This window comes from Strongylocentrotus purpuratus, unplaced genomic scaffold (genome assembly GCF_000002235.5).
Source record: "Strongylocentrotus purpuratus isolate Spur 01 unplaced genomic scaffold, Spur_5.0 spur5_scaffold_6, whole genome shotgun sequence".
Classification (NCBI taxonomy): domain Eukaryota; kingdom Metazoa; phylum Echinodermata; class Echinoidea; order Camarodonta; family Strongylocentrotidae; genus Strongylocentrotus; species Strongylocentrotus purpuratus.
In genome coordinates this window covers 40,578,122-40,603,351 of record NW_022145612.1, presented here as the reverse complement: position 1 = coordinate 40,603,351, position 25,230 = coordinate 40,578,122, and the positions used below count along the sequence as shown (strand labels likewise).

The following is a 25,230-nucleotide window of genomic DNA, read 5'->3' as shown; positions in this document are numbered from 1 at the left end:
TTCTTTTAAAAATTATTCTTCCTTCAGTAATAAAGTATGATTTACCTATCCATGAGTTTTATGTTTCTCTTCACATTTTGTTATTTTGTATTAGCGATAAGGTACTTTTGGTTTTAGCGCTCCTAAATAATCGATATCATTATCAATACAATTTCAAACTGACGCAATCAGAAAGACGCCTCAAATATTCAACAGGCATAACGTATAATGGGGGTAGTTGGGCCTACCTGATTTCGATGCGGTGTTCGAGTATAATTCGGTGAGATTATACTTTCTCGTAGCTTGATGTGACGAAGTGTCTCTATTCTGTTGAAGTACTGTCTAGATAGTTTACAATATTTATAGAATATCGAAGGTTGTCAATCTGCCATGACCATCTGCTCGTAAAGGAGAAGTCACCGCATTTTTGTAAAATTGAAGAACGTGTCTAAAAAATGACCTCAGAACAAATTGTTCGATTATTTTTTTTCTTCAAACTTTTAATCACTAGTCACCACATTCATTTAAAATTGAACGAATCGATCAACGTCAAAGAGTTGATTTATCATTTTTATTCATCACGAATGAAAATTTAGTAGGTTTCTTAAACGTTCGTTTTGATTTATTCCCTCTCCATTCCTCTCTCCATGTTTAAAACTGATAAAACGCCCAATATAATTATTCATATTTTCCTTATAGGCCTATACAAGAGGGGGAGAAAGAGGGATAGAGAAAAAATATGTTAACGGACAATATTGTGTACATTACTAATTGGCATCCTTTTCAAAATGATAAATCCACAAAATACAACAACGCTGTTAACTGCATCCATCGCTCCAACCATTATAGCCCATAATGCCAATACATCATAAAATATGGAAATATTTCAAAAAAATATTTGAATAAAAATCAATTTTACCATGTACTGACAGGCTTCAATTGAAATCATATATTCTCTGTGACTGGCTTAGCACTAGTTTCTGAGGGACCAGTCACTGAAGATCCATAATTTTACAGGTGTCTCGAAAAGAGGGCAATGTACATTTTGATTATATCCTTTCATCAAGAAATGAAAGGCTACGAAATTTAAGAATGTAAGCTATATAGATATACATCAGAAATTAAGTATCAATTCACACCTTTGTCCCAATTACACACACACGCACACACACAAACACTGTGCAAGCGAATTAGAGAGTTACCCATTCCACATTGGCTGTAGTGGGTTTTTTTTTGTTGTTGGGGGGGGGGGGGGGTTGGATTGATTTTGTTGTTATTTTGGAATGTTATATTTTGATTCTCTTTCTCTCAACATACGAAATCGAATACATTAGATGCACTATTAAGATTATATTACAAACGACTTATTATAATATAGTTGTTTAAATATCTTTTAAAGTGATAAAAATCATTTGTGTTGTCATAAATTGCATCAGTATAATACTCTCATATAGCACGATATCTGTGGCTTGGCCATCTATCTTGGAGCAAATTGGAGCCATCTTGGAGACAAAAATTAAAAAAAATAGCAAAATAGTAAATAGTAATGCCCTGCCTCCTCCTTTTTTTTAAAGTCCGGACGAGAAACACGTTAACTTGTCATGTAAAAAAAAAGTATCACTAATTTTTGTTTTTCTCTTATTGCTTTTTCCCTTGGCCACTGCTCAAAATATACGGATAGCTGGCTCCTCTGAAAAGAAAAGACTATGATTCATGTGATGTAGCCTAGGCTATATTTTGAAAATTGACATTTTTTTTTTAGTTGTGTTGAAACGAGTTGAAAATTGTCGGCACCACATCACAGTGACATGACTGATTTCATAACTTCCTCATTAAATTATTGTTATATAGTGTCCAATTACGTTAAAACTTTTACTAGATGAGTCTGCTTCTATCCCGGCCCCCCCCCCACTCAGTGTTATTTAGGGTACGCATATGCTCGTACCCTCTTTTTGAAAGCACCCCCTATCTGAGGACTGCCAACATTTCCGAACCCCCCTTTCGCGGGCTTTTCGCGGGCTTTTCCTGCCTTGGAGACCCCCCTAAATCAGGAAAAATGCTCAATGTACCCCCCTAAATTCGGAATAATTTCTCAGGAGTCCAAAGAGATGAGAGAAAAAAAGAAAACACCCCCCTTTTTAAAGAAATCTCCGGGTGAAAAGTCAAATACACCCCTTTTTTTTACAATTCTCGGGCCGGACTTTGTCGCACGAAAAGTACCCCTTTACCGGACATTTTGGCAACACGCATGCGGTCATTCCGACCTCTGAGTGGGGGGGGGGGGCCCGGGGCTCAGTGGCGGATCCAGGGGGGGGGGGCCCGGGGGGCCCGGGCCCCCCCCCTTGAGAAAAAAATCATGTAAAATCACGTGATTTTTACGATTTTTGGGGGTTGGGCCCCCCCCCTGGCGCTCAAGGGGGGGGGGTGCAAATTGAAATTTTTTTGAGGATCAAAAAAAAAAAAATGTGCTCACTACCCCCCCCCCCCCCCCCCCCCCCCCCCCCCCCCCCCCCCCCCCCCCACTGAGCGAATTTTTGGCCGGCGCGTTTTTCAAATTTTCGGGAGCAAAAAAAAAAAAAAAAAAAAAAAAAAAAAAAAAAATGTGCTCTGTACCATCCTCCCCCCCCCCCCCCCCCCACTGAGCGACTTTTCGGCCGGCGCGATTTTCAAATTTTCGGGAGCAAAAAAAAAAAAAGTTGGGCCCCCTCCCCTAAGAAATCCTGGATCCGCGCCTGCCGGGGCTTCTATGCTCAGCTGCATGTTTTGCTCTCAAGACTAGTTTTCTCAACGGTGGGCCTATACGTAGATTTTTACTTATTTGAGTTAAACCTGACCAATAACCAACTGATAACATAATAACAAATAAAAATTAAGTCAGCTTGAACAGGATAACCCACGAAAGCTCGAGAGGTTATTTCCAGTGGGGTCCCCTACAGACAATAAGTTAAAATACTTAAATAAGTTATATTAAAATACGTGAAAATGTGGACAAGAATACATTTAGCAAAAGGGATATTTGGTAATATTAATAACATTGAAAGGTTACCATTAAAAACAACAACAATTACTCAGTAACTGTAATGATGTTCAGAATTGAAGGACACAAGAGTTTTGCCGTAGAGAACAACAAAATCCAGAACCAGGCCAAGATCCTCCATGACCGATGTGGTAAGATGGTCGACTTCATAATTAGCGAGATAAGAAAGGGCGATAAGTCTAGGTTCCTGGCGTATTACACGTGTGTTGTGGATATGTATGTGGTAATGGCATGCACCGAATGAATGGCATGTGAACCAAGACTGTTCATTTCCTTTGTCATATGGTAACGTTTTTATCAAATTTGAACTCTTTTAGAACTATTTTCTGTGCAGAACTACAAGATGACTGAAAGTGAAAAGTCGTTAGAGGATTTCTTCGCTAAGAAGAGCAAGAAAAAAGGTGCCAAAGGCAAAGGAAAGAGCAAGAAGATTACGACCACCGACGAGGTAGCCAAAAAAATGGTTGAACAAGACACAACCCCCGGCCCGAGCAGCCTCGGATCAGTATCCGCTGATGTCACGACGAAAAAGCCCAAGGCTGCAGTTAGTACAGCACCCGAGGCTGTCAAAGAAGTAAAGGAAGAAAATGAAGAAGAACAGATAGACTATCGTTTTAAGGTGATCATTTTTTTTATTTTTAGAAGAATTATATTAAAATACTTGAAAAAGGGGGACAAGAATAGGCCCTAATGTCATGACAGTTGTAATGATTTAGCAAAAAGATTATTTCATTATTAATATTTGGCAATAATAAAATTGAATGTAATGTTTCCATTAAAAACAAGTATCAGTAGGCCTAGGGGCGCTAGCTGGTCCGAGATTTAGGATCGTCCGCATTAACAAGGATATCCTCGTAAACGCGGACAAATTGCGTTCTAAAAAAATAACTAGTCTACCGTTAGACCGAATTTTTCTGTCTCTTTCGTTCGTTAGCCTCTGATTTGGGTAGGTCGGCTCTCTCTTTAGAGACAGAACAGCCCCATACGCTGTAGTGGCCGCGCGTTTGTACTAAGAAACGTTACACAAAACTTGGCCAAACTTAATCCCTAATTTTGATATTTTACCGGATGCGTATCCGATGCATTTAAAGTCCTAAATTAGCTAAATACTTAACTACTTCGGTTCCACTTACCAACTTGACTGGAATAATCCGTTTAATGGTCCATTTTTAGGAAATTAGGGGTCAAGATCGACATCCATGAAGAAAATCTTGCAGCCGAGTCTCATTCTTTCTAGTCTACGCCGAAGGCAAAATGATTATAACGGAAAAACTGTGCATGTCATAGCTCGTGCACAGTTTTTCCGTTATAATCATTTTGCCTTCGGCGTAGACTAGAAAGAATGAGACTCGGCTGCAAGATTTTCTTCATGGATGTCGATCTTGACCCCTAATTTCCTAAAAATGGACCATTAAACGGATTATTCCAGTCAAGTTGGTAAGTGGAACCGAAGTAGTTAAGTATTTAGCTAATTTAGGACTTTAAATGCATCGGATACGCATCCGGTAAAATATCAAAATTAGGGATTAAGTTTGGCCAAGTTTTGTGTAACGTTTCTTAGTACAAACGCGCGGCCACTACAGCGTATGGGGCTGTTCTGTCTCTAAAGAGAGAGCCGACCTACCCAAATCAGAGGCTAACGAACGAAAGAGACAGAAAAATTCGGTCTAGTCTACCGTAGGATCGTCCGCATTTTTGTTTTTTTCATCAGCGGTTTTGTGTTCCCGAGTTGCGCGCTGGCGATGCCAAAAAATGGATTCTGGGTAAAAAAAATAACCCCAATTCACCATCCGTCTTCCCGAGGATTTATTTATTGCTCATAATATGAAAGTCTCTGTTCAAAGTCAATGTTAAAATACAGTTAAATGCATCAAGAAAATCATTGCGGAACCCGTTTTTCGCATCGCCAATGAGCGGATCAGGAAATGCAGATGATCCTTTTTTTTTGCGGACGCATCCGTCTGCGTTATAAAGATGATCCTCTATGCGGACTATCCTCGTTCTCGGACCATCGCCCCTACTGCTTCATGATGATGCCCAGTAGGCAGTAATTTTTAAAATTTGTAAAGGGCTATTCACCAGGTCTGTTCCCTTCCTCATATTATCATTTCATATCAAGCTTATCAATATAATTCCAATATTCATACAGTTAACCCCCCCTTGTGCCTGTGGCAAGGGTTACCTTCTGCGTAGGGGAAATGTCTACAAATGTCAGATTTATTGAAGAATTTCCCATACCAGGCGTTCATTTCTGGTAAAATTAATAGGTAATATCTGAAACTAACTGAGTCTAACTCTTAACTTCTAAGGGTAAAATCTTATAAACTAATCCTACTGAAATAACTAATTAAGTCACTAAATTGTGCAATTGAATAATGTTTTAACGTCATTGAGTCAAAGTTGTTTCTCAAAGAAAACTTCTTCCAGATCTCTTGTCCATGCTTCAGCCTCAGGAAATTCTAAGCGGGTTAGTGACGGCGTCTTATCAGTTTTTGCTGTGTGTTAAGATAGGTGTAATTTTTTTCAGAAAAATAGACCTCTCACGGTCTCACCCTGAATTTTGTGGATAATGTGAACTCACTAGCCCAGTCCTCTGCACAAAGCTATAGTCATTATCTGCATGATATGATTTGACATTTCAGCATCAGCATCAGCATCAGTGTACAGAAGTGAGAGGTGATTCTGTTAAAACTTTCGGTTGTTGCATCGAGTGGTGCTTGATTCTAACCTGAATTATTATTGCTTACATGATTGGTGGATGCACGTATTTAATTTAATAAAAGCACTTTATGGAAACATTCGAGAGATAAACATAAGGTATGTTTCTTCTATCCCTTTTTAATAGGATGATGATGAATGGACAGACTTTAGAGATGATTCACAAAAGGATTACAGTGGCTTAAAGATCCAGGCTCTTCAAGTGACGTAAGTATTACAGTGATACCGCTATAGACTCTCCTACATTAGACAAGGGCAAGATTAGGGGTGGTGTTTAGTTCTGGGAAGGGTCGGGAAACTGTCCAATTTATCTTTCAATCTATTTTTAATTACACAAAGATATATTTATATTTTGTTATAAAATTTGCTGCTGTGTTTTTCTTAATACAAAAAACAAATAACCAAACCATTAACATGTAAGATTAAGTCAACTTGAATCAACAATGGATCCTGCCTTATTTGTTTGAAGTATTTATAGATTTAGGGTCATACTGTTTTGAATGAGATCTTTTAGCTTAGACCCGTTAGTGAAAAATGAGCTCCAGTGTATTTCTAGAGTATTTCTGTACCTCATTAATTTTTGGAAACCAAGGTTTGTGTCTTGTCATTTGATATTTAAAATGGCACGTGAATCACAAGTTCAATTACATTCTGTATTATTGATTGAGTATTAATCTCTTTGGATATTATTATTTTCAGTGATGAACCCCCCGTAGGCGAAGAGGAAGAGGAAGAAGTGGATGAAAATGGAGAAATTATAAAGACCAAAGGTCAAGGAGCATCAGGACCATGGAACAGGACGGCTGAAACGGCTCGAGCTCCTGCCCCCGCTCCAACTCCAGCCCCTGCTCCTGCTCCAGCACCAGGTATCAAATACTGTAAAAGTAGAAATATTTCCCGTACATGAATTTTCGCGGATTTAGCGTTAAAATTGGCAAGCCCGAATATTAGAACTCAAAAATATAAGCTGACTTCTTATGCATGTTTTGAACGGGCTGAATCGTGTGCAACGCGAATTTAAGAACCAGCGAATATGTTCTGGGGTCTCTCAGCGCGAAAAAAACTAATCACTGGAAATAACAGCGTTCACAGTACACTTGGGAGTTGATATTCAAATTATCAGGAGACAAATGCTTCATGACTGTACATATGTATCATGATCATACCAAGGATTTTTTTTATTGGGGGTGGGGGGAGGGGTGTTTTCAAAAAGAGAAATACATTATAGGATTACTCAATTTCCTTCAATGGTTGATGAATATATCAAATACGTACCGGTACTACGTTGAGGAGAACTCTGACTATTACAATAGCCCTGTGTGCTTTCAAATTTGACCCCCCCCCCCCCCCTCGTCCACAGAAAACAAAAATATTGATTGGTGTAGTACTGTCATACAATGATACAAGCTAATCCATATTATTGGTACATTTTCGTACAAATTTCAGGGACACCAGTAGGATTTTCCCAATTAGGCTGCAAATGGACATATCGGGTACAACATAAAGCTTTAAAAGGTTCTAACTGAGACAAGATAAGGCCCGAAATCAGGCAACATCCTAAAATCTGGTGTTCCTTAAATATTTGAGTGATCACTGTGAAAAACAGGTACATGACATCACCTACAATATTTTTATATCTAGCTGTTTAACTTACGCTTTATATCCTTGTTTGTTTAATCCTCAGAACCTGTCAAGGAAGAACCCAAGCCAGCAGTCACATCAGGGGGAAAGTATGTCCCACCCAACAGGCGAGGTGCTGGAGCTGGCGGAGAGTCCTCTTCTAGCCCTGCTGCTGCTGCTGCCAGGCTCGGCATGGCACGCAAGGGAAAGGCACCACAGCTTAACAGTGAATTTGAGTTCCCAACATTAGCTGCAAGTTCAGACCTAGTTAAACACAGGTACATCCTCTCTTTTTGCATCGGGATATTATGTGAAAACCTCTGGTTCATGAAAGCAAGTGTGTATGATGTCATATAAGATAGAAATCAGACCATTTTTAGTAAACTATATACCGGTAGGCATCTGGATTTTGCATGTCATGAGATGTAGGGAAACCTTGCTTGTAGTTTTAATATTCTTTCTTAAAATGAGTGCTGTTGAGCACGTCTTTCGGTGACATTAAAGGTCGGTCCCCAGACGTAAATAATCATATCTGATTGATACACGTCTGTAAAAACCCAATTACACACACCCACACATTGTAGCACCATCAGTCAGCTGTTGGTTTAGTATTGTCATGCAGTATTCTGTCTCTTTCTGGGATGTACTTCTGTTGTCAACTTGCTCATTTTTTTCAGTTAATATTATTTCTTTTCCAAACTGGCTTCTCTTGTAAATTTTAATTGGGTTGTCGGCCAGGCAATGTAGATTCTTGTTAGGTGGCCAACTGAGGCCAACTTTTCTTCTGTTGATTGTAATTAACAATGAAATGTCTCAAAATAAGTTTGAAACAATATGTTACAGGTAGTTTTTCAAATGGGTCTTCCATGTATGTGTGCCACAACATGATTCATTAGAAAAGAAAATCCTTTGCAAGCTTTTTTTGACCTTGCAGCCAAGAGTCGCACGTTTTTCGAGAACCAAAATCTATGAAAATTATGCAGCGTCAAGACTTGAAGAAGGTCATCTGGATTTGACAATAAGATGTAATGAGAATACAAACTTATCAAATCTGTGTCATAGTGTTGAAGCTTACTAGAATTCGTTTTCAATCTCACCTCAACTTCTTAAACATATCTTGTTCTGCTTGTCTGTTTATTGCAGTAATAAGGTGGAGGACGCAACTTTTTCTACTGTAACCAAGGGCGGACAAGCAGTGGACGGTGCCAGCAGTAAAGGAGGGAATCTACAACTAGGAAATCGTTACGCAGCTCTAGAAAATTGACCTCTCCTTCACGGAGGGAAGGGGTCAAACCTGAACATTTACAGATGCTGTGAACAGAGACATATTTTTCTAATGTGCTAGATACCACAGACATTGATCACAAGGGAAGTTAGTGATCGAGTATGGGCACAGAATCGTCTTGTAGGGTAGACTGTGTGATTGTCTGTCGAGCCAGCAGCAGCATAATATTATAATTTAAAGCTCTTCCGGGGTTGTATCTAGCAGGCCAACTGCTACAGCATCGCTTCATCGAGTTAAAATCAATGTGTTGTCCGTCTTCAAGTTCAAGCAATGATGTCCGATATGTCCTAGACCTGTCGCAAACAAAGTTCATCGTGATTATTGCATGGATATTATCCAGAGTCGTTGACTTGCAATGAAAGCATCATGTTGTCATGCACATTGACTGTCACCCGAGTACCTGTAACTATCTGCCACTATTATATCATGAGCATACAATATGTACTTTTCTATCTGTCATTAAAAAAAAATCTGTGTAATTGATCGATCCATTGCGCATCATGTGATGAAATACATTTCCCATCCGAGGCCAACATCCGACGTTACATTTATGATTCCGTGCATATTATCTCGATTCACAGATACTGTATACAGCGTATGACATCACACAAAAAAAAGTGCGTACTGTGACTTGTGATGTCATAGATACGCACCAGAATGTGACGATGTCATCGTTGCGTTTGATATGCACGCAAATTCCTTTCCACTTCCAAAATTTGAGTGTGTTCGGTACGGTAAGGTGCGGATGATCGTCAGTAGATCTAGACACGAGTTCCAAATGACGAATATAAAACCAAATGTAAACTGCCTATATTTTAGCTTTTGGTTAAACTATGGTACCCTTGATGATTAATTTCCCTGTACCACCTGGGGGACCATAGTTCCAACTATTCCCTTCTCATGGCAGTAATTATTTGTATACCAATTCTGTGAGCTTGGCCTGAAGCTATCCCTTAGGCATTACTTACATATAAGATATGCCATATGGACCCACACAGAGTTTAGAATGATCAAGTTTATAGGCTTCTGCAAATATTTTACCTCTAAGCTCAATCAATTTTCAAAAGTTCTTTGCTTCCTAAATGTATTTCCTTCTTTCTATTTTGTTTTCTCTCAAACATTACAAGTAAGAATTTTGCAGATATATCTTTCCTGCTTCTTTTATCCAGTAGCATTAAGACCGTATATATGAAGGATATAATACGGGTTTGTATTTTTATCCTGTGGGCGTTTATGTTAGCCAAAATATTGGGCACAACACATATAAATCGGTGTCTACTATATATAAGCTTTTTCTTGGATCTTCTCACATATTGTATGTGAAAAGAGAAGTAAAACGGCTAGATATAGCACCTTCTACTTACATGGCAGATAAACCTTGGCCATCATTGACTTCCTAACACATTGAGAGACGTGATGCAAACTAAATATGATCTGATCAGGTACAATATATTTCTTCAACTTTATTAAGTTGCCAATTGTAATTTACAGACCTGTTTACATCATTGATTAATGAACTGAATTGTTAGGATTATTCACCTTTCATATGGATGATTTTGACTCTTATTTAATTCCAATGGACATTTCTTTCCTCACATGAATGAATATATGTATACAAGTATTGGTAACAGGGAGAGAAGAGGGATCCTGTGTATTTGTTTTGATTCTTGGACTTCCCTTCACATAATAACTTTGTTGGACAATACAATATTATAAATTTACATCTCTGTCCATCTGTGCTCACGAAAAAATGCTTACATTGTTCTGTATTATGATTTCTTGTTACGAATGTAGACTATCAGTAAATCTTTATCTTTTTCCATTTTTGTGATGATCAGTGAACTTTTAAATGTTTACTACATAATTCATTTCCAGCTTTTATCATTAAGCCAGTTAAGTGTATGCATATGATGTAGTAAATTTCACCATATCTGTAAATGGTGCTATTGTGAAGGTTTAGGGCGCCTTTATCTTTTTCAAGAGATAGGACGATCAGATACATGGAGTTAAATCCTCTTGCTGAAGAATACAATGTTCGTGCCTTATATCAGCCAGATATAATGCATTCCTTGACCATTAAGCAGAGACTACCGGTATGTGCAAGCTGTTTAGGTGTAAAGTATTTGAGGCATATTTTTTGCAAAGGGGGTCGATAGTGAAGAATCAACTCTATACATTTCAGAGAAATTGCACTTTCCAAGGATGCGAAAGAAATGTTGCTGCCTCTGGTACCAACAGATATTTGTCCAACCTTTCTTGAAAATCCAAATTCCAAAGCAGGAATACAAACTTTGCTGATTACGAGTATTTCGCAATTTCTGGTACACCAGTTTTGTATGTTTCAATGGGCATGTACTTGTATAATAAAAAATGTTTTGATATTTAAAAAAATATGGCATTTACTTGATGTACGACAACACATATGTTGATGCCATTTTTTTTTTCATCACACAACTAAGTGTTAGGGACTAATCCATGTGATGTGCAAGCCAAAAGTTTATATCCACATGATTTGAAAGAATATTATCAAGAACATCAACTGGTAATTTTGACTATCAAAATGTAATAGCGGATATGGTTCTCTCTCTCTATGTGGTTTTTTTTCAAAGCAGATAAAGATATATTTATTAAGGATATAACTAGATCACTCAAGAATGCATTTGCCTATCATCCAAATAAATCTGGAATATTCCATAATTCATACTCGTAGTACAGTGCCCTTTTAGTATGTTATTTAGTATTTATCACATTAATGAAATGGTATAATATTGGTATGCATTATTGCATTCAGAATGGTATTCTAGGTGTACTTCAATTTGACAAGTCATTAATATTACAAACACCTTACTAAACTTAACACTATGCGTATTGCATTCTCTAAGATACACATGTATCACATGGTTTGTCTACAGAAGAGCAGACCATGTATTAGGTAATGGCTTTATTAACTATGAATGCTTTTTATAATACAAAAGGTTTTACAACTTTCAATCATGGTGTAGGCAACACAACTACTAATACTGGAGAAAAGATAGCTGTCAAGTCGTAAAATGAAGAATAATTTAACTTTCTTGTGAAGCGTACTACAGGCTTACATCACAGTAATGTGCAAACATACCGTATGCAGAATAGTTTGCAAACACAAAGAAATTATTTTATTTCAGTAGCATATTGAGCCGAAGTATATTTTCATACTTATCGTACATCTTCACTTTTCTTCACTGTCTTGCAAGGAAATATCTCTTGCGGCATTATGTTGCGAAAGCTGTCAATCCTCATATTGTTTAACGTATACAGTGTACATGTGATTTCATTAAAACGAAATTCATTATGCAGTATAAGTTTGCCTGCATCATTTGTGTTTCATGGTTTTGAAAACTTCTTAAGCTAGATAATGGTAAACACTGACTAAAGAATTATTTACATGCACATTTAAAAAAAAATCTACCCGGTACCCTGATATTTAGTTGGTTTTAATAAAAGCAGAAATAAACAAACAGATTAGTGAAAGTTTGAGCAAAATCTAATTGAAAACAAGACAATTATGAATTTTTAAAGTTGTAAACAACAAAGCAAAAGGTGGCAACTCTTTGATGTATCTTTCGAGGTCCTCTCCAAATTCATCTGTACTGAAATATCATGAATTTTCAATTTCTGTCAAAATGTGTTTGTAATGATTATTTCTAGGGTGCATAAGATCATCTACAATTTTCAGAATAGAGCAAATGGGAGGGGACCTTGCAAGGTATTTAACCGAGTTGCCATTTTGTGTCTGATCGACTGCAACTTACTCTTTAACGGATTTTGCTTACTTAATATTACGGTCAACTTCCCCTAAAGTTGTGAAATTGGTAGAAAAAAATATATGAGGAACAGGATGTTTTCTGTCGAGTTGAAAGCACATGTATCACATTAAATCATATGTATTGTGAATTTCACACTTTAGACAAATTGCTACTACATCTTCACAAAAAGGATCCTTTTCCTCAATAATACTAATTTCTGGGTTTATATCGCATTTCATTTATCTACGATGTTCATAAGCTATTAAAAAACACATTACCGTGGTCATTGGATACAGGCTTGCTGAAACAAAATGTATGCACATGCTCCACTCCCTGGGGAGCATTCCAGCCAGTCGCCATATTATAGACAATCAAAATACAGAGCAAACTATGTCTATTGCTTCCTACTGGATACCCGTTTAACACCTGGGTGAAGAGAAGCAATGTAGATAAAATACCTTGCTTAGCCCTAATGAGGCCAGGGGGGGGGGGGGGGGGGGGGTAACCAAAATCATTGTTAAGAAGGTTTACACTTCCACTAAGCGAGACCTATCTTGGGTTCAATTCAAAACAATTAAAAAAACAACGAAAATTGAAAACGATGTATATTATTCGACAATAAATGTTTTTTACTATCGTGTAGTTCATCTATCAAACAACTAATTTTCCACCCAATTTACACTAAAACTGCAAGAGATAAATTTTACAAAAAATGTGCATATTACATTAGAAATAATTTAATCCCAAAAAAATTGATGTCATGTTGTTCATTATACTTTATTTAAAATATGTGTACCAAAATTCATCTTCATATCGTCAACCATAGCCAAGATCTTGGGGGGGGGGGGGGGGTCATAATGCCCCCTCGATATTAGAAGCCTCAAAATACCTTGGCCTCTTAAGGGTTAAGGACACCATACCGTGATTGGACCCACAACATTTGCATCTCTACACAAGTGATTGGACCCACAACATTCGCATCTCTACACAAGTGTTTAAACCACTTAACTACGACACTTCTATGACTTTGATATACCTTATAGTAATGGAACTCAAATGTAAGAACAGATACCAACATCAAGCGTTTTGAGTACTCATTCATTAAAACTATATTTATTTTGCAAAATTGTACATCCTGATACAAGTATTATATCAATTAAAAAAACATACTTCTATGTAGGTCCAATAAAATTAATCACACACAGAGTTGCCAAGTTATGTTTGATTGATAAACTTTCTGGAATTCTGAATAATGGCGAGAGTCAGAGGAGTATTCTGATGAGAAAGTGTCTGCCATAATCCAGTTATCTCAGAAATGGTCCTTTATCATGTACAGGTGTATACCATGTAAACAAGTCGAGCATACAACCCTTTAATCAAGATAGAAATAACAATAACAATTTAAGTACTTTATAAAATCTCTTTTTTTAAATCATCACTTCTAAATATAATCAAGTAAATGACTTAATTCATTTCAAATTAATTTAATATAGTTGTTAAATTATTGCAAATAAATGCTTGCACTCTAAGAAATACCATAGATTAATAAACAAACACTGATGTCATAATTTTGTTACCTAGATATAACTGAAGGTGAGTGTTACCAAGTACGATAAATAAAGATCACATTGGCTAAAGTAGTATTAAAAATTAGAGAAACAAATTACTGGTAGTGAACTTATAGGGAAAATCTGATAAAGGATAAGAAAGTTAGGATTAAATTTCCAATTTCTCCAAAGAAAATAACTCGTTAGACATTTGTCCTAGATATTTATTTTTGGACACATGTTTTTACATATTCCCTATCTTTACAGTAATACATTTATTCCTTCATCAAAAATAATAATGAAAAAATAAATTTGATTGATACAATACATAACAATATATATTTGATTCATACAATACATAACAATATATATATATATCATTGATTACGATACATAAAAAGATAATTGAGACCCAAACTGGACACCTGCACACCAGGGGGGTGTTTCACAAAGATCCTAAGTAGAACTTAACACTAAGTTGGACTTAAAAATTATGGACAGCCATTGGAGCCTTAAAATGAAATATATTCAAAAGCAAAAATTCAAGTATTTTAGACTTTTTTTTATAAATTCCACATCAAGAACATGAAATCTCCTTGATGATAAAAAATATGAATGATTTGAATCAACATTTTATGCCTTTCAAAATGACTTTTACAAAATATTTTCAAAGATGCTAACGGCTTTCCATAATTTTTAAGTCCAACTTAGAGATAAGTTCAACTTAGAATCTTTGTGAAACAACCCCCAGGATAGAAAGGTGAAGAAAACATGTTTGTTCCCAAAGAATATAAGACAAATTAATTTCAAAGTTTCAATCTGAAAATGTGTTATAAGGACGTTGTAATTACTTGATAAAGATCACATTGCACAGTATATGAATTCCATAAATATTTTCTCTCTCTGATCAGTGGTTGGATACAAAATCTTGTCTGATGGCAAAATCACTTTTTCTTTTCTCATTCATTGCATCTCTTTTTAAATCTCTTCCTTAAAAAGAGCGATTTGGTGTAGCGTGAAATTGCACATATTGTCCCTTCTTTCCATATGTACTTTTAAGATTTAGAAATAATAATAATAATATTGGATATTTATATAGCGCACATATCCACCATGCATGGTGCTCAAGGTGCTCCAACTATTACCCCGGCTCTGCTAGGCAGCCGATTTTGGCGCTCACAGCATTCAAGGAATTCCTTCCTACCGGTACCCATTTAAAACCTGGGTGGAGAGTGGCAACTTTTTGGAAGCTCTCTGCAGCTAATTCCTCGCTGCCCCAATGACCAATGCTCCATTTTTCATCCGCAGTCTCCAGATCTCACAAGAAGTTCATGTGTTCGTCTGTCAAACGTTCTCATACAGGATGAATATCATCTAGACTATTCAAATCATCACTGTAAGAAAAGGGGGGAAATGAGCAACTAAATTCATCAACAGCCATCTATGCCTTAGGAATAGTGCTAAATTCTGTGATAGTTGTCCATCAATTGGTGAGAATAAAAACAAATGATCTAATTATCTTCTGCAATCATGAGCTCCGTGTATTAACACTCCACTAGCTTTCTTGGCTCCTCTTCAAGGTCAAACCTTCGCAAAGTCCAGATTAGCTCCATGACAACCCTTTAACACTGGTATAGGACTATACAGATTACTCTTGCATTTTTAATGGAATGTTATCCTTTTCATCTTTTGTTGCCATTCTTTTATGTGTTAATTAATATTTGAAATAGAATTGCACATGATATGGATGAAAAAGTTGTGGTTGCTAACGGTTACACTCCAATGAGATATATTTTACACTTCACTTATTCCTTTGTCTCAATAAAAATGTACCGGTAAATGGTGGTGGGACACTTTTAAGGTGAGGCTCTTGAGATAAGTGACATTCACTGGAGTGTATATACTGCAACTACTACAGGTGGCCAATAGAATTATTGAATACTATTTAATTGATTATTCATAAGAAGAATGATATATGATTTATTTATATATATATATATATATATATATATATATATATTCAAATTTGTCATAATTGTAAAGCGCATAGATAAATTTTTAATTTATTATGCGCTGACCAAATATTCTATATTATTATTATCATTATATATCTATCAAATATGAAATAAAATAATATAATACACCAACTAATTTACCCGTAACTTGTCATCTATAAGGCACATACTTGTAAAATCTTCATCACAAGTCCAATGATATGCATCACATTTATCTCTGATTTAGGGCAAATTCCGATAGCATTAGTCATACAAAAATATATACTTGTATCAGAAGCACTACAAAATAGTACAAGAAGCTGAAACTGGGCTACGAGTGACATACACTACACAAGCTTCTGCGAATCAAGAAGGTGTCCCTTTGAGTGTACATTCTAACTGTTTTATCTTTCTCTTTGTAGGGCAAGTAGCTAATATTTCCTTCCTATTGACCCATCATTAGTTCCTGTTCTTATCAGAACAAAGGACAGTCCTCGTAAAGTAGGAGACAGATTAAAAGGTTATGCTGGAAGGTATTGCAATTTGTTTTGTGTTAAAGAATTGACAGTAGTCTTAAAAAAATGCTCAAAAATGAGAAATGATATCAATGAGCTTTTACCGTTGCATAAACCACAAATGTATTTTTCAATGTCAATATTCTAAATATCCACCATCCCCCCCCCCCCCCACAATTATTTGCCGGCTGATCGGAAGATCGGCTAATTCGCTGCAAAATTTCTTCTGAAAAAAAAACAAATTAAGTGCTCTTTAAGGGGTACTTTTCACGCAACAAAGTCCAGGGGGGTGTTTCACAAAGATCCTAAGTTGAACTTATCTCTAAGTTGGACTTAAAATTCATGGGAAGCCATTAGCATCCTTGAAAACATTTTTTTAATTTTTTTTTAGAAGGCATAAAATGTTGATTCAAATCATTCATATTTTCTATTATCATGGGAGATTTCATGTTCTTGATGTGGAATTGATGAAAAGTCTAAAATACTCCAATTTTTGCTTTTGAATATATTTCATTTTAAGGCTCCAATGGCTGTCCATACTTTTTAAGTCCAACTTAGTGTTAAGTTCTACTTAGGATCTTTGTGAAACACTCCCCAGGTCGTAATACACACAAAATTGGTGCGTATTGACTTTATACACCCAACTTAGGGGGTGCTTTCAAAGGGAGGGAACATGCATACGCGTACCCTAAATAACACTGAGTGGGAGGGGGGGGGGGGCGAGCATTAACTACACCTGGTTCAAGAGAGTAAACTATTGATGAAATGCTTGTCTACTGCTATGCAAGAGAAGCAAAATTATGAACGTTTGCTTCAGCTGGTTACGATGTTGGTACAATTCAACAATTCATTAATTACCCTTCAATATTAATATAACAATAATATATATTTTGTTAAAGTAGTATGATTACAGACATCTCCACGAGCCAACTATTGTAAAGAAAGACCATGGCAAGGACAGCCACGAGTCCTAATTCACTAGGCAAAGTTTGAGAATATGCACATTTTTAGGAAACATGGTTTACAATGCTATTTAGCATGGACCTTCATCAGACAATCAATTTGTTGAGCCCATCCCTCATCCCTCTCACACCTGCTCAGATACGGCTTGCCATGACTACCAAAGCTGTCGTAGTTCTCGTATTTCTCCAAGTCCCTCATGAAAGGCTTGTAAGTGTTAATTATGTAGAGCCAGCAATCCAAGACATCGGCACACTCGACGCCTTCCGTCTTCTTCTCCAGCTTGATGCTGATTGGTCTCCTGTCGTAGTAGCCGGGGTAACCCTCCAGGACGTCCAGGTCGGCAAACAGGGCGTCGTTGACCTCGTAAACTTCTCCAACAATATTCTAGAACAAGGCAAATGAAAAACAATTTTTTTGTCAATTCAGGTGTTTTGATCTAATTGGACTACCGTAAATCTCTGTGTATAAGACGCACCTGTGTATAAGACGCATCCCTATTTGGGGGGCCGAAATATTTATATTTTTTATTTTTTTTAATTTTATTTTTTTGTACCTGTGTATAAGCCGCACCTCCGACTTTTGATTATTTTTTTCAGCGGGAAAAAAGTGTGTCTTATTAACAGAGATTTACGGTACATGTTGGCAGTCAAGTGTTTATGAAGTGACAAATTCGTTATGTACATCAATGTTCCAATTTGCCAGTTCGTAATACCAATGAAAGTCTGGACTAAAATGATCCTGATTTAAAACCAAGAACAGGCATTTTGAGGGCAAGAGAACCTTTATTTGCCACTCTTAACAAGTTCAAACCGGAAAAGATCACACAAACCATTTGGATTAACGATATTCTTGGTTTCTATATAGCTACGGGAGAAAAAAGTGAAAAGAAGGTAAAATAGAAGAAGAGAGGGAGGGAGGGAGGGAGGGAGGGAGGGAGGGAGAGAAGGAGGGAGGGAGGGAGGAAGGGAGGGAGGGAGGGAGGGAGGGAGGGAGGGAGGGAGGGAGGGAGAGAGGGATGGAGGGAGGGAGGGAGAGAGAGAGAGCGAGGATTGATTGATAGTCCCAAAAGAAGCTTCATTTTCTCCAGTATAGAAGTAATGGGTCAGCAATGCATTGGATGAAATGAAAACCAAATCTCACCACAAGAAAAGAGAAAGTGAAGGATTAATTCTTTTTATCCAGATGGATTCTATCACCTTTCTTGACCAAAAGTTTGTTCAAACTAAAAAAATGTGGGAATCATCCCATCAAACTTTGTGTCCAGTATTAAGGGTGTGTTCTGCTACTGCTGAATGAGATGGAATGTTCAATCTCAAGGCTCTTTTGTGCTCTTTTGTACGCTCTTGAAAAGGATTAATCCTACTGAAGGACTCTACCTAGCTTTTCATTCATTGTGTGTTATTATTGTGGTGCACCTTGAGGACCTTGCAAGGTCGATACGTGCGCTATATCAAGAATCCAATATTATTATTTTTGAGTTTATTGAGTTTGAGTTTATATTGATTTCACATTTCACATGCAGAAATAATACAGATAACAAAATATATATAAAATACATATTGTTTCATAATTAAAAAAAATGATTATATTAATTGACAAGGTAACCATCATATTTGTTTGACAACTAATATCATTTAAAGGAAACCTAGACAAAAGTACAAACTGTGAAATGTGCAGGAACCTATAGAAAAGCAGAGCTTGTAAAGAATAGGTTCCTGGGAGACTTGAAAAATAACAGGGACAGAAAATGTTTACTGTAGCGAGAGGTACACAATTAAAATTAAGACGGCAGTAATTTGACAAATAATTGTTTGCGAGTTCAATACAATACAATACAGAAAAAAGAAAGAAAATTATTATAAGAATAATTATTATTATTATTACATGTACGCGTGTGTGCTAAGCATGTGTATGCGGGAGATTGAGTGCAGATGCATATGGTGGGGTGGGGTGGGATAAGGATGGAAGGGGAAGGGAAGGGGGAGGGGTATAATTTGTTTTATTTTATAACTGATTTTATTCTTCTTCTTTTTTCGATCGTAATTAATGAATTGTACATATATTTAGTTAATTGAATTATGTTTAAAAAGACTGTATTTTGAAGAATCATTTGTATTGTTTCAATATAATAAAAGTGAGGGAGAGAGAGAGAGAATTGATTTCCAACAGTTTCCCCACAGATCTTATAGACCTAAAAAAAAAATCATTATCTCCAGTATAGATATTGTCATTTTTGTAAATTAAAGGAATAGATTGTCAAAGTCTGAAACAAAATTAAGCAATGTTTGAGTCGTGTCCGGCTTTCAATCTCAAGCAATCAATTGTACATTGTTCTACTTTACAAGCTTGAAGTATATATACGATTGACCATAAGAATTTGGAATCAATCAATTCAAAGAGTAATTTTCATCATGGAGAGCTAGCCCACATTTGTAGCTGAGTATGGATTTGAACAAAAATCATGAATCAGGTTATCCAGCTGCCTTGAGCTAGACTAAGCTGTAAATTCGATCCTACTTGGACCATTCATTTTTACATCCTCCCCCCCCCCCCCCCCGTCTCTTTTGACTATACAGTGAAGCATTGTTTTTTAACAAAATTAGGCTCATTTAATGCTCTCACACCACAGAGCAAATAGATATTGATGATTGTTCCCTTTGTCATACCAATACTCACATGACCTTCCCCTTCAATGTCTAACAGGAATGGAATGTTGAAAGGTGAAGCAATGACCAGCGGCCATTTTGAAACTGTCCTTCCTTGCCCAAGAAGTGTGTATTTTCCTTCCTTACACCCTGTTATGACGTGGTGATTGGGCTGCCCTTGCTTGAGAGTTCCGTACACAAATACACGATGCGCCATCACTTTTGGACGGAGATAAAGCTTCAAGGAAGAAAGAAAAAAAATGAAATTTGGTATTGATTAGCATAAAATAAAAAAATGCAATCATGACATAAATTATAATGAAGCAGGATTCACAGATTCAACATGTCCTATAGCTATATACACATTATACAGATCTAGACAATTACAACAACCTTGACATTGAACCAACCTGTTTTTGATGACTAAAGAAGGGAAAAGTCTCTCCAAAATTTGCTCACCGGTATAGTTAGAGAGAGATGTACTACTTTGTCAACACGATAGTACTGTAGAGTCCACTATATTTTGGGGGGTTTCAATCTACCAATAGACCACAAAAAAGAGGCAATTTAAATTTAATGATCATCAACACATGGTTGATCGATTGTTTATCCTGGTCTGAAACTCCGAATATTCATTTGTGAGGTCCCAGTGCAAAAAATTAAATCTTATAACTTATAACCCCAATACTGATTATTGAGGGCCTCAGCTTTTGAAAGGTTGTCTGTCGCAAGTCCATAAGCTGTCTTCAAGGTGGGAATCGTACCCGAGTCCTTCTTCTTGCTGTTAACGTATTTCCAGAATCTTTTATGTGATTGTTGTTCATCGTTGCTGTCCGTATATATTCCATTTATGTACTCCTCGTATGATTTTCTCTTATACTTTAATGAAACGTTAAAGCTTCTGCGCCCCTCCCTGCGCCCACCCCCCTAGAGAGCGCACTCTGCGCGCTCTGTAAGTGATTTGCATGCTTTGCGTGCTCACTAACGCCCCCTTAAAACAAAATCCTAGCTACGCACTTGACATTTGTCAACGTAAAAGCGGTACCCATCAGATTTTAATAGGGGCATTTATAAGAGATGAAAAGAGGCATTTATGAAAAAAGGATAGGTCCCTTATAAGAAAGGAAAGGGACAAGTAACATTGTTAAAAGGGATATTATCAGAAGTGAAGGGGGCACTTATGAGGATGAAAAGGGCCATATATGATAAAGGAAAATGTGCATTAGCTAAGAAAAGAAAAGAAAAGTGGTACCGATTAGATTTTAATAGGGGCATTTCTTGGAGGTGAAAGGGGGCTTTTATGAAAAGCGAAAAGAGGCACATGTTAAAATAAACGAGCCGCTTATCAGAGACGGAAAGGGGGCTTTTATGAAAAGGGGAAGGGGCACTTCTTATAAAGTAAAAGGGCCACTTCTCAGATTCAAAAGGGGCAATCATCAGATGTGAAGGGGGCACTACTCGTACCTGAAAAGGGGCACTTACTAGAGATTAAAAAGGGCTCTTATGAGCATGGAAAATGGACACTTATTACAAAGGATAATGGGGACATTTGGTGAATGAAAAGGGGCACATGTCAAAATAAAAGGGCAGTTATCAGAGGTGAAAAGGGGAAGGGGTACTAGTCAAAGTAAAAGGGGCACTTCTTACGAAGTTAAAGGGGCACTCTATGTAAAAATGGGGCAGTTACGGGGTACTTGAAAAGGTGCGCCGCCTCTGTCTACACAAAAAGGACCAAAAAAAATCACTGTGGACTCTGATTTTGTGGACAATGTGTTTGCATTACTGATGCCATGGTCTTTAATATGCCAGGGCTGATGATGGGTCAACAAAAAGGTCTTGACTCTTGAATTTAGAACAAAATAAGTAATATTCATTATTGTATAAATAGCACAGAATTGCACAACAGTAGGATAAAACATGAAATTTTTCTAAGCAATATATTTCAAACATTAAAGGCAGGGGTGATAGTGAGCACTAAAAAAAAATTGTTTTTTTTTGTTTTCCCCTCAACCACGCCACCCTTGAGTGAGTAAAAAAAAAAAAAGAGGATTCGCGGGGTAAAAATGGCATCTAACAACATTCCCCCCTTTCGAGTAAGAAAATTTGGAAAAATAGGGCAAAATAGGGAAGAATAGAGAAAATAAGAGGGAAATCAGTAAAATCAGGATAAAATAGGGAAGAAAAAAAAATTGGTAAAAAAAAAAAAAATCAGGAAAAAAATCAGGAAAAAAAAATTAAAAAATCGGGAAACCGATTTAAATCGGGTTTTTATCAGGCCTGTAAAGGGAGTGCATAGCTTGGCAAATACATGATGGTTAACGTCATCTACGTCTTCTTTTGGACAACTGCACGTAAACAAATGGACTTGATTAACAGAGTCAGCAACTTAATCTCTATGGTCAGATCTTTCGCGTATAACACTAACAGACCAAAGTTCTCCTCACGCTTCGGTTTCGCGTACATTGCACGCTTGTGATTGCTGCGGTCGCGTCATATAGGCCTATACCCGATTGGCCCCACCCCCCCCCCCCCCCCCCCCCCCCCCCCCCCCCCGATTCAGGCCACAGGAAATATGTAAAGTCTCGTCAGCTAGCTATACACTCCCTTCAACTTTCTTAACACACACAACTCACAAGTCTATGGAATTTTTTAAAATCACTGATTACAAAATAAAAATAATCAGGGCGAATGGGCGATTTAAATCGCTAACGCATTAATTATGACACAGTATGTGTGTGGTGTAGCATGCATTCATTAAATAAACATAACAAATTGAGAACTGATTCTGCTCCATGCACACACTGCACTATCAAGTTTAAACATACTTATGAAAGACAGATGCTCACTTGATAAGACTTACGCCCGAAGAGAGATGGAAATGATTTTAACCTGATGATCGATGAACAGGCATTGCCCTACAAGCATCGATGGATTAAAGGAGTATGAAGGGGTGACCAAAGTTCGCGGACATTTTAGAACATATTACAAAATGTGATATTCGAATTACGATTTCTCATATTCTACACAAATTTATTGATTTCAATTATAACCAAAGGGACGGCGAAGTTTTTAACTACAGATTAGTTCAACTAGAAAATTTTATTGTCGAAGGATTTCGGAGATATCGCGATCTAAAAATTCGATGTCCGATCGTTCGTGCGCGCTGCATCTAAAAAAGTCATAAAAACAACGAGACCTAACTTCACGCACGGGGGTTTACAGTTGATTTATCAAAAAGTGTGATCCATCAAAAATAAGGTAATATCATAATTTGCAAGGCAAGATATCATACAATCAGTTAGTACCACTTTTTACTTACAATTTTGAGGAAATCTGCTCTCAAATTGAAGATTTTCAGACCCTTATCGGTAAGTTGATCATTTTTCGGAACGGACGCAAAATATTGCAAAATTTGCCGATCTTTTGTCAATATTTTCACAATTTCGTACCCAATTCCAAAGAAAATTTCAATTCTGGGTGATTTTATGTTCCTCTTTCCATTGGTGATATCAGATTTTCGTAATCTTACTGATTTTTTGAGATAGCGAACTTAGGTCACGCGCGAACTTTGGTCACACCACCATAAAGTAACTAAAGTAAGTAAAACAAAGATAAATTAATACATGTAGAATCTAACGTTAGGGTCTAGATTTCTACTAGACCCCTAGACTAGATCTAGTCTACTAGGCTACTAGATCTACTACTTTACTTATAGTTATAGACCCTAGCTGGCCTAGGGTCTATTAAAGTATTAGAACCTAAGTATTAACTGATTAATACATGTAGAATCTAGATTTCTACTACTAGAACTAACTTTTTAGACCCCTAGTAGTAGTCTACTAGCCTACTACTACTAGACCTAGGTCTACTTTACTTAAGTACTAGACCCTAGTTTAGCTGGCCTAGCTGGCCTAGGGTCTATTAAAGAAAGTATTATTAACTGATTACGTTACTAAACAGTCATAATCATGAAAAAGTCATAGCCTTCTTACCCAATAGATCTAGGTCTACTACTCAATACACAATACTCAATAGGCCTAACTTACAGCTGATCACTCGACGGAGCGAGCCTTGGCTTTGGCTTTGCTTGGAATTATAAATAGGGTCTACCCTGATCAGCTCAGATCAGCACCACTCGTAGACAGAATGTAGGGTACTTTGTCAACCCTCCCCGGATTCCAGCAAAATCAGTCAAATTCTTTCGCCTTGTTAAATGTTAGATTTCGCCCCTCGGCCTCGGTCTCGACTGATCTGTTCTGTACAGATTAGTGGTATGGGCCTTACACACTGACCTCTAGAGGTCAGTGGCTCTACATACATGGCTGTCGAAATCAAGCCTTACGATTGTTGTTGTTGTGGGCTGACCTGACCAATCTAAAACGAATATTTTTGCCTGGCTATGCTATCGCTAGGCTGTGCTTTTTTTTGTTAGTTGTGTTCTAGAGATATATAATCATCACTGATGATTAGATGGCGCTGTTTCTTTTCCGAGGGGATAGGCGGCCGGGTCGCGACTTTGCGTTTTACACCCTGGCCTGGACATTTTCCCGGTAAATAGCAATGAAACTGCTTGAATGAGTCTAGTCTACGCTCCTCGATCGGTCGAATCGTACATGCACAGACGTACGTCGATGCAGCATTTATACACACCGTACGCAGCTGCAATACTGAAGATTAAGGGAGAAGATATAGGATTTCAAGTTCAGAACAACAAGTTAAGAAGCTTGCTGCACGATGGAATTCATCGAGGATGATGACGGAGTGGCAATGCAGACGCCTAATTTGCGGGTATGAATACTGTAAATCCAGTTTTGAATTGTAGTTATATGAGTACGATTAACTGTAACTGTTAGGCATCCATAGTTAGCAAAACTAAGAGTAAGACTAAGTGAGTCGCTGCACAGTGTCACATTGTCACTGTCACTGTCAGTTCGTTATCTCCAAAGTAAAGTGCGGTGCACGCCTCTGCGCCCATGAATCCGCGTATGTTCAGATCTCTTTTTATCTACATGTGCATGTATTTTCAAATAAAAATTTCTTATAGTCATTTCTTGCCTCTAAATCTTAACACACTGTCAAATTATCTGTTCAAATTTCTACTATTGTTTGCTTTCACTTTTACTACATATTTCTTCTTTATAT

General features: G+C 37.1%; 2 protein-coding genes across 5 annotated transcripts; one reads left to right on the top strand and one right to left on the bottom strand.

Moving 5' to 3' along the window:
• Window positions 1-3,222: 3,222 nt before the first annotated feature.
• Window positions 3,223-10,376, top strand: LOC593799 (protein CDV3 homolog). Its single transcript, XM_795689.4, has 5 exons — window positions 3,223-3,635; window positions 5,862-5,941; window positions 6,434-6,600; window positions 7,419-7,632; window positions 8,498-10,376. Exons 1-5 carry the CDS (start codon window positions 3,360-3,362, stop codon window positions 8,616-8,618), a joined length of 858 nt encoding a protein of 285 aa, XP_800782.2. The 5' UTR covers window positions 3,223-3,359; the 3' UTR covers window positions 8,619-10,376.
• A 4,755-nt stretch (window positions 10,377-15,131) lies between these two features.
• On the bottom strand, window positions 15,132-24,504 carry LOC593809 (putative gamma-glutamylcyclotransferase CG2811). Of its 4 annotated transcripts, XM_011684713.2 has the most exons (4): window positions 24,135-24,504; window positions 20,120-20,326; window positions 17,574-17,827; window positions 15,132-15,365 (listed from the first exon to the last, which is right to left on the bottom strand). In XM_011684713.2, the coding sequence occupies exons 2-4, from the start codon at window positions 20,303-20,305 to the stop codon at window positions 15,326-15,328; spliced, it is 480 nt and encodes a 159-aa protein (XP_011683015.1). In that variant the 5' UTR covers window positions 20,306-20,326; window positions 24,135-24,504; the 3' UTR covers window positions 15,132-15,325. The 4 variants fall into 4 exon arrangements, with proteins under 4 accessions (XP_011683015.1, XP_798364.1, XP_011683013.1 ...); XM_793271.4 differs by lacking the exon at window positions 15,132-15,365 and having other exon boundaries at window positions 17,080-17,827; window positions 24,135-24,503; XM_011684711.2 differs by lacking the exon at window positions 15,132-15,365 and having other exon boundaries at window positions 17,080-17,827; window positions 24,199-24,503.
• Between the last annotated feature and the right edge of the window lie 726 nt (window positions 24,505-25,230).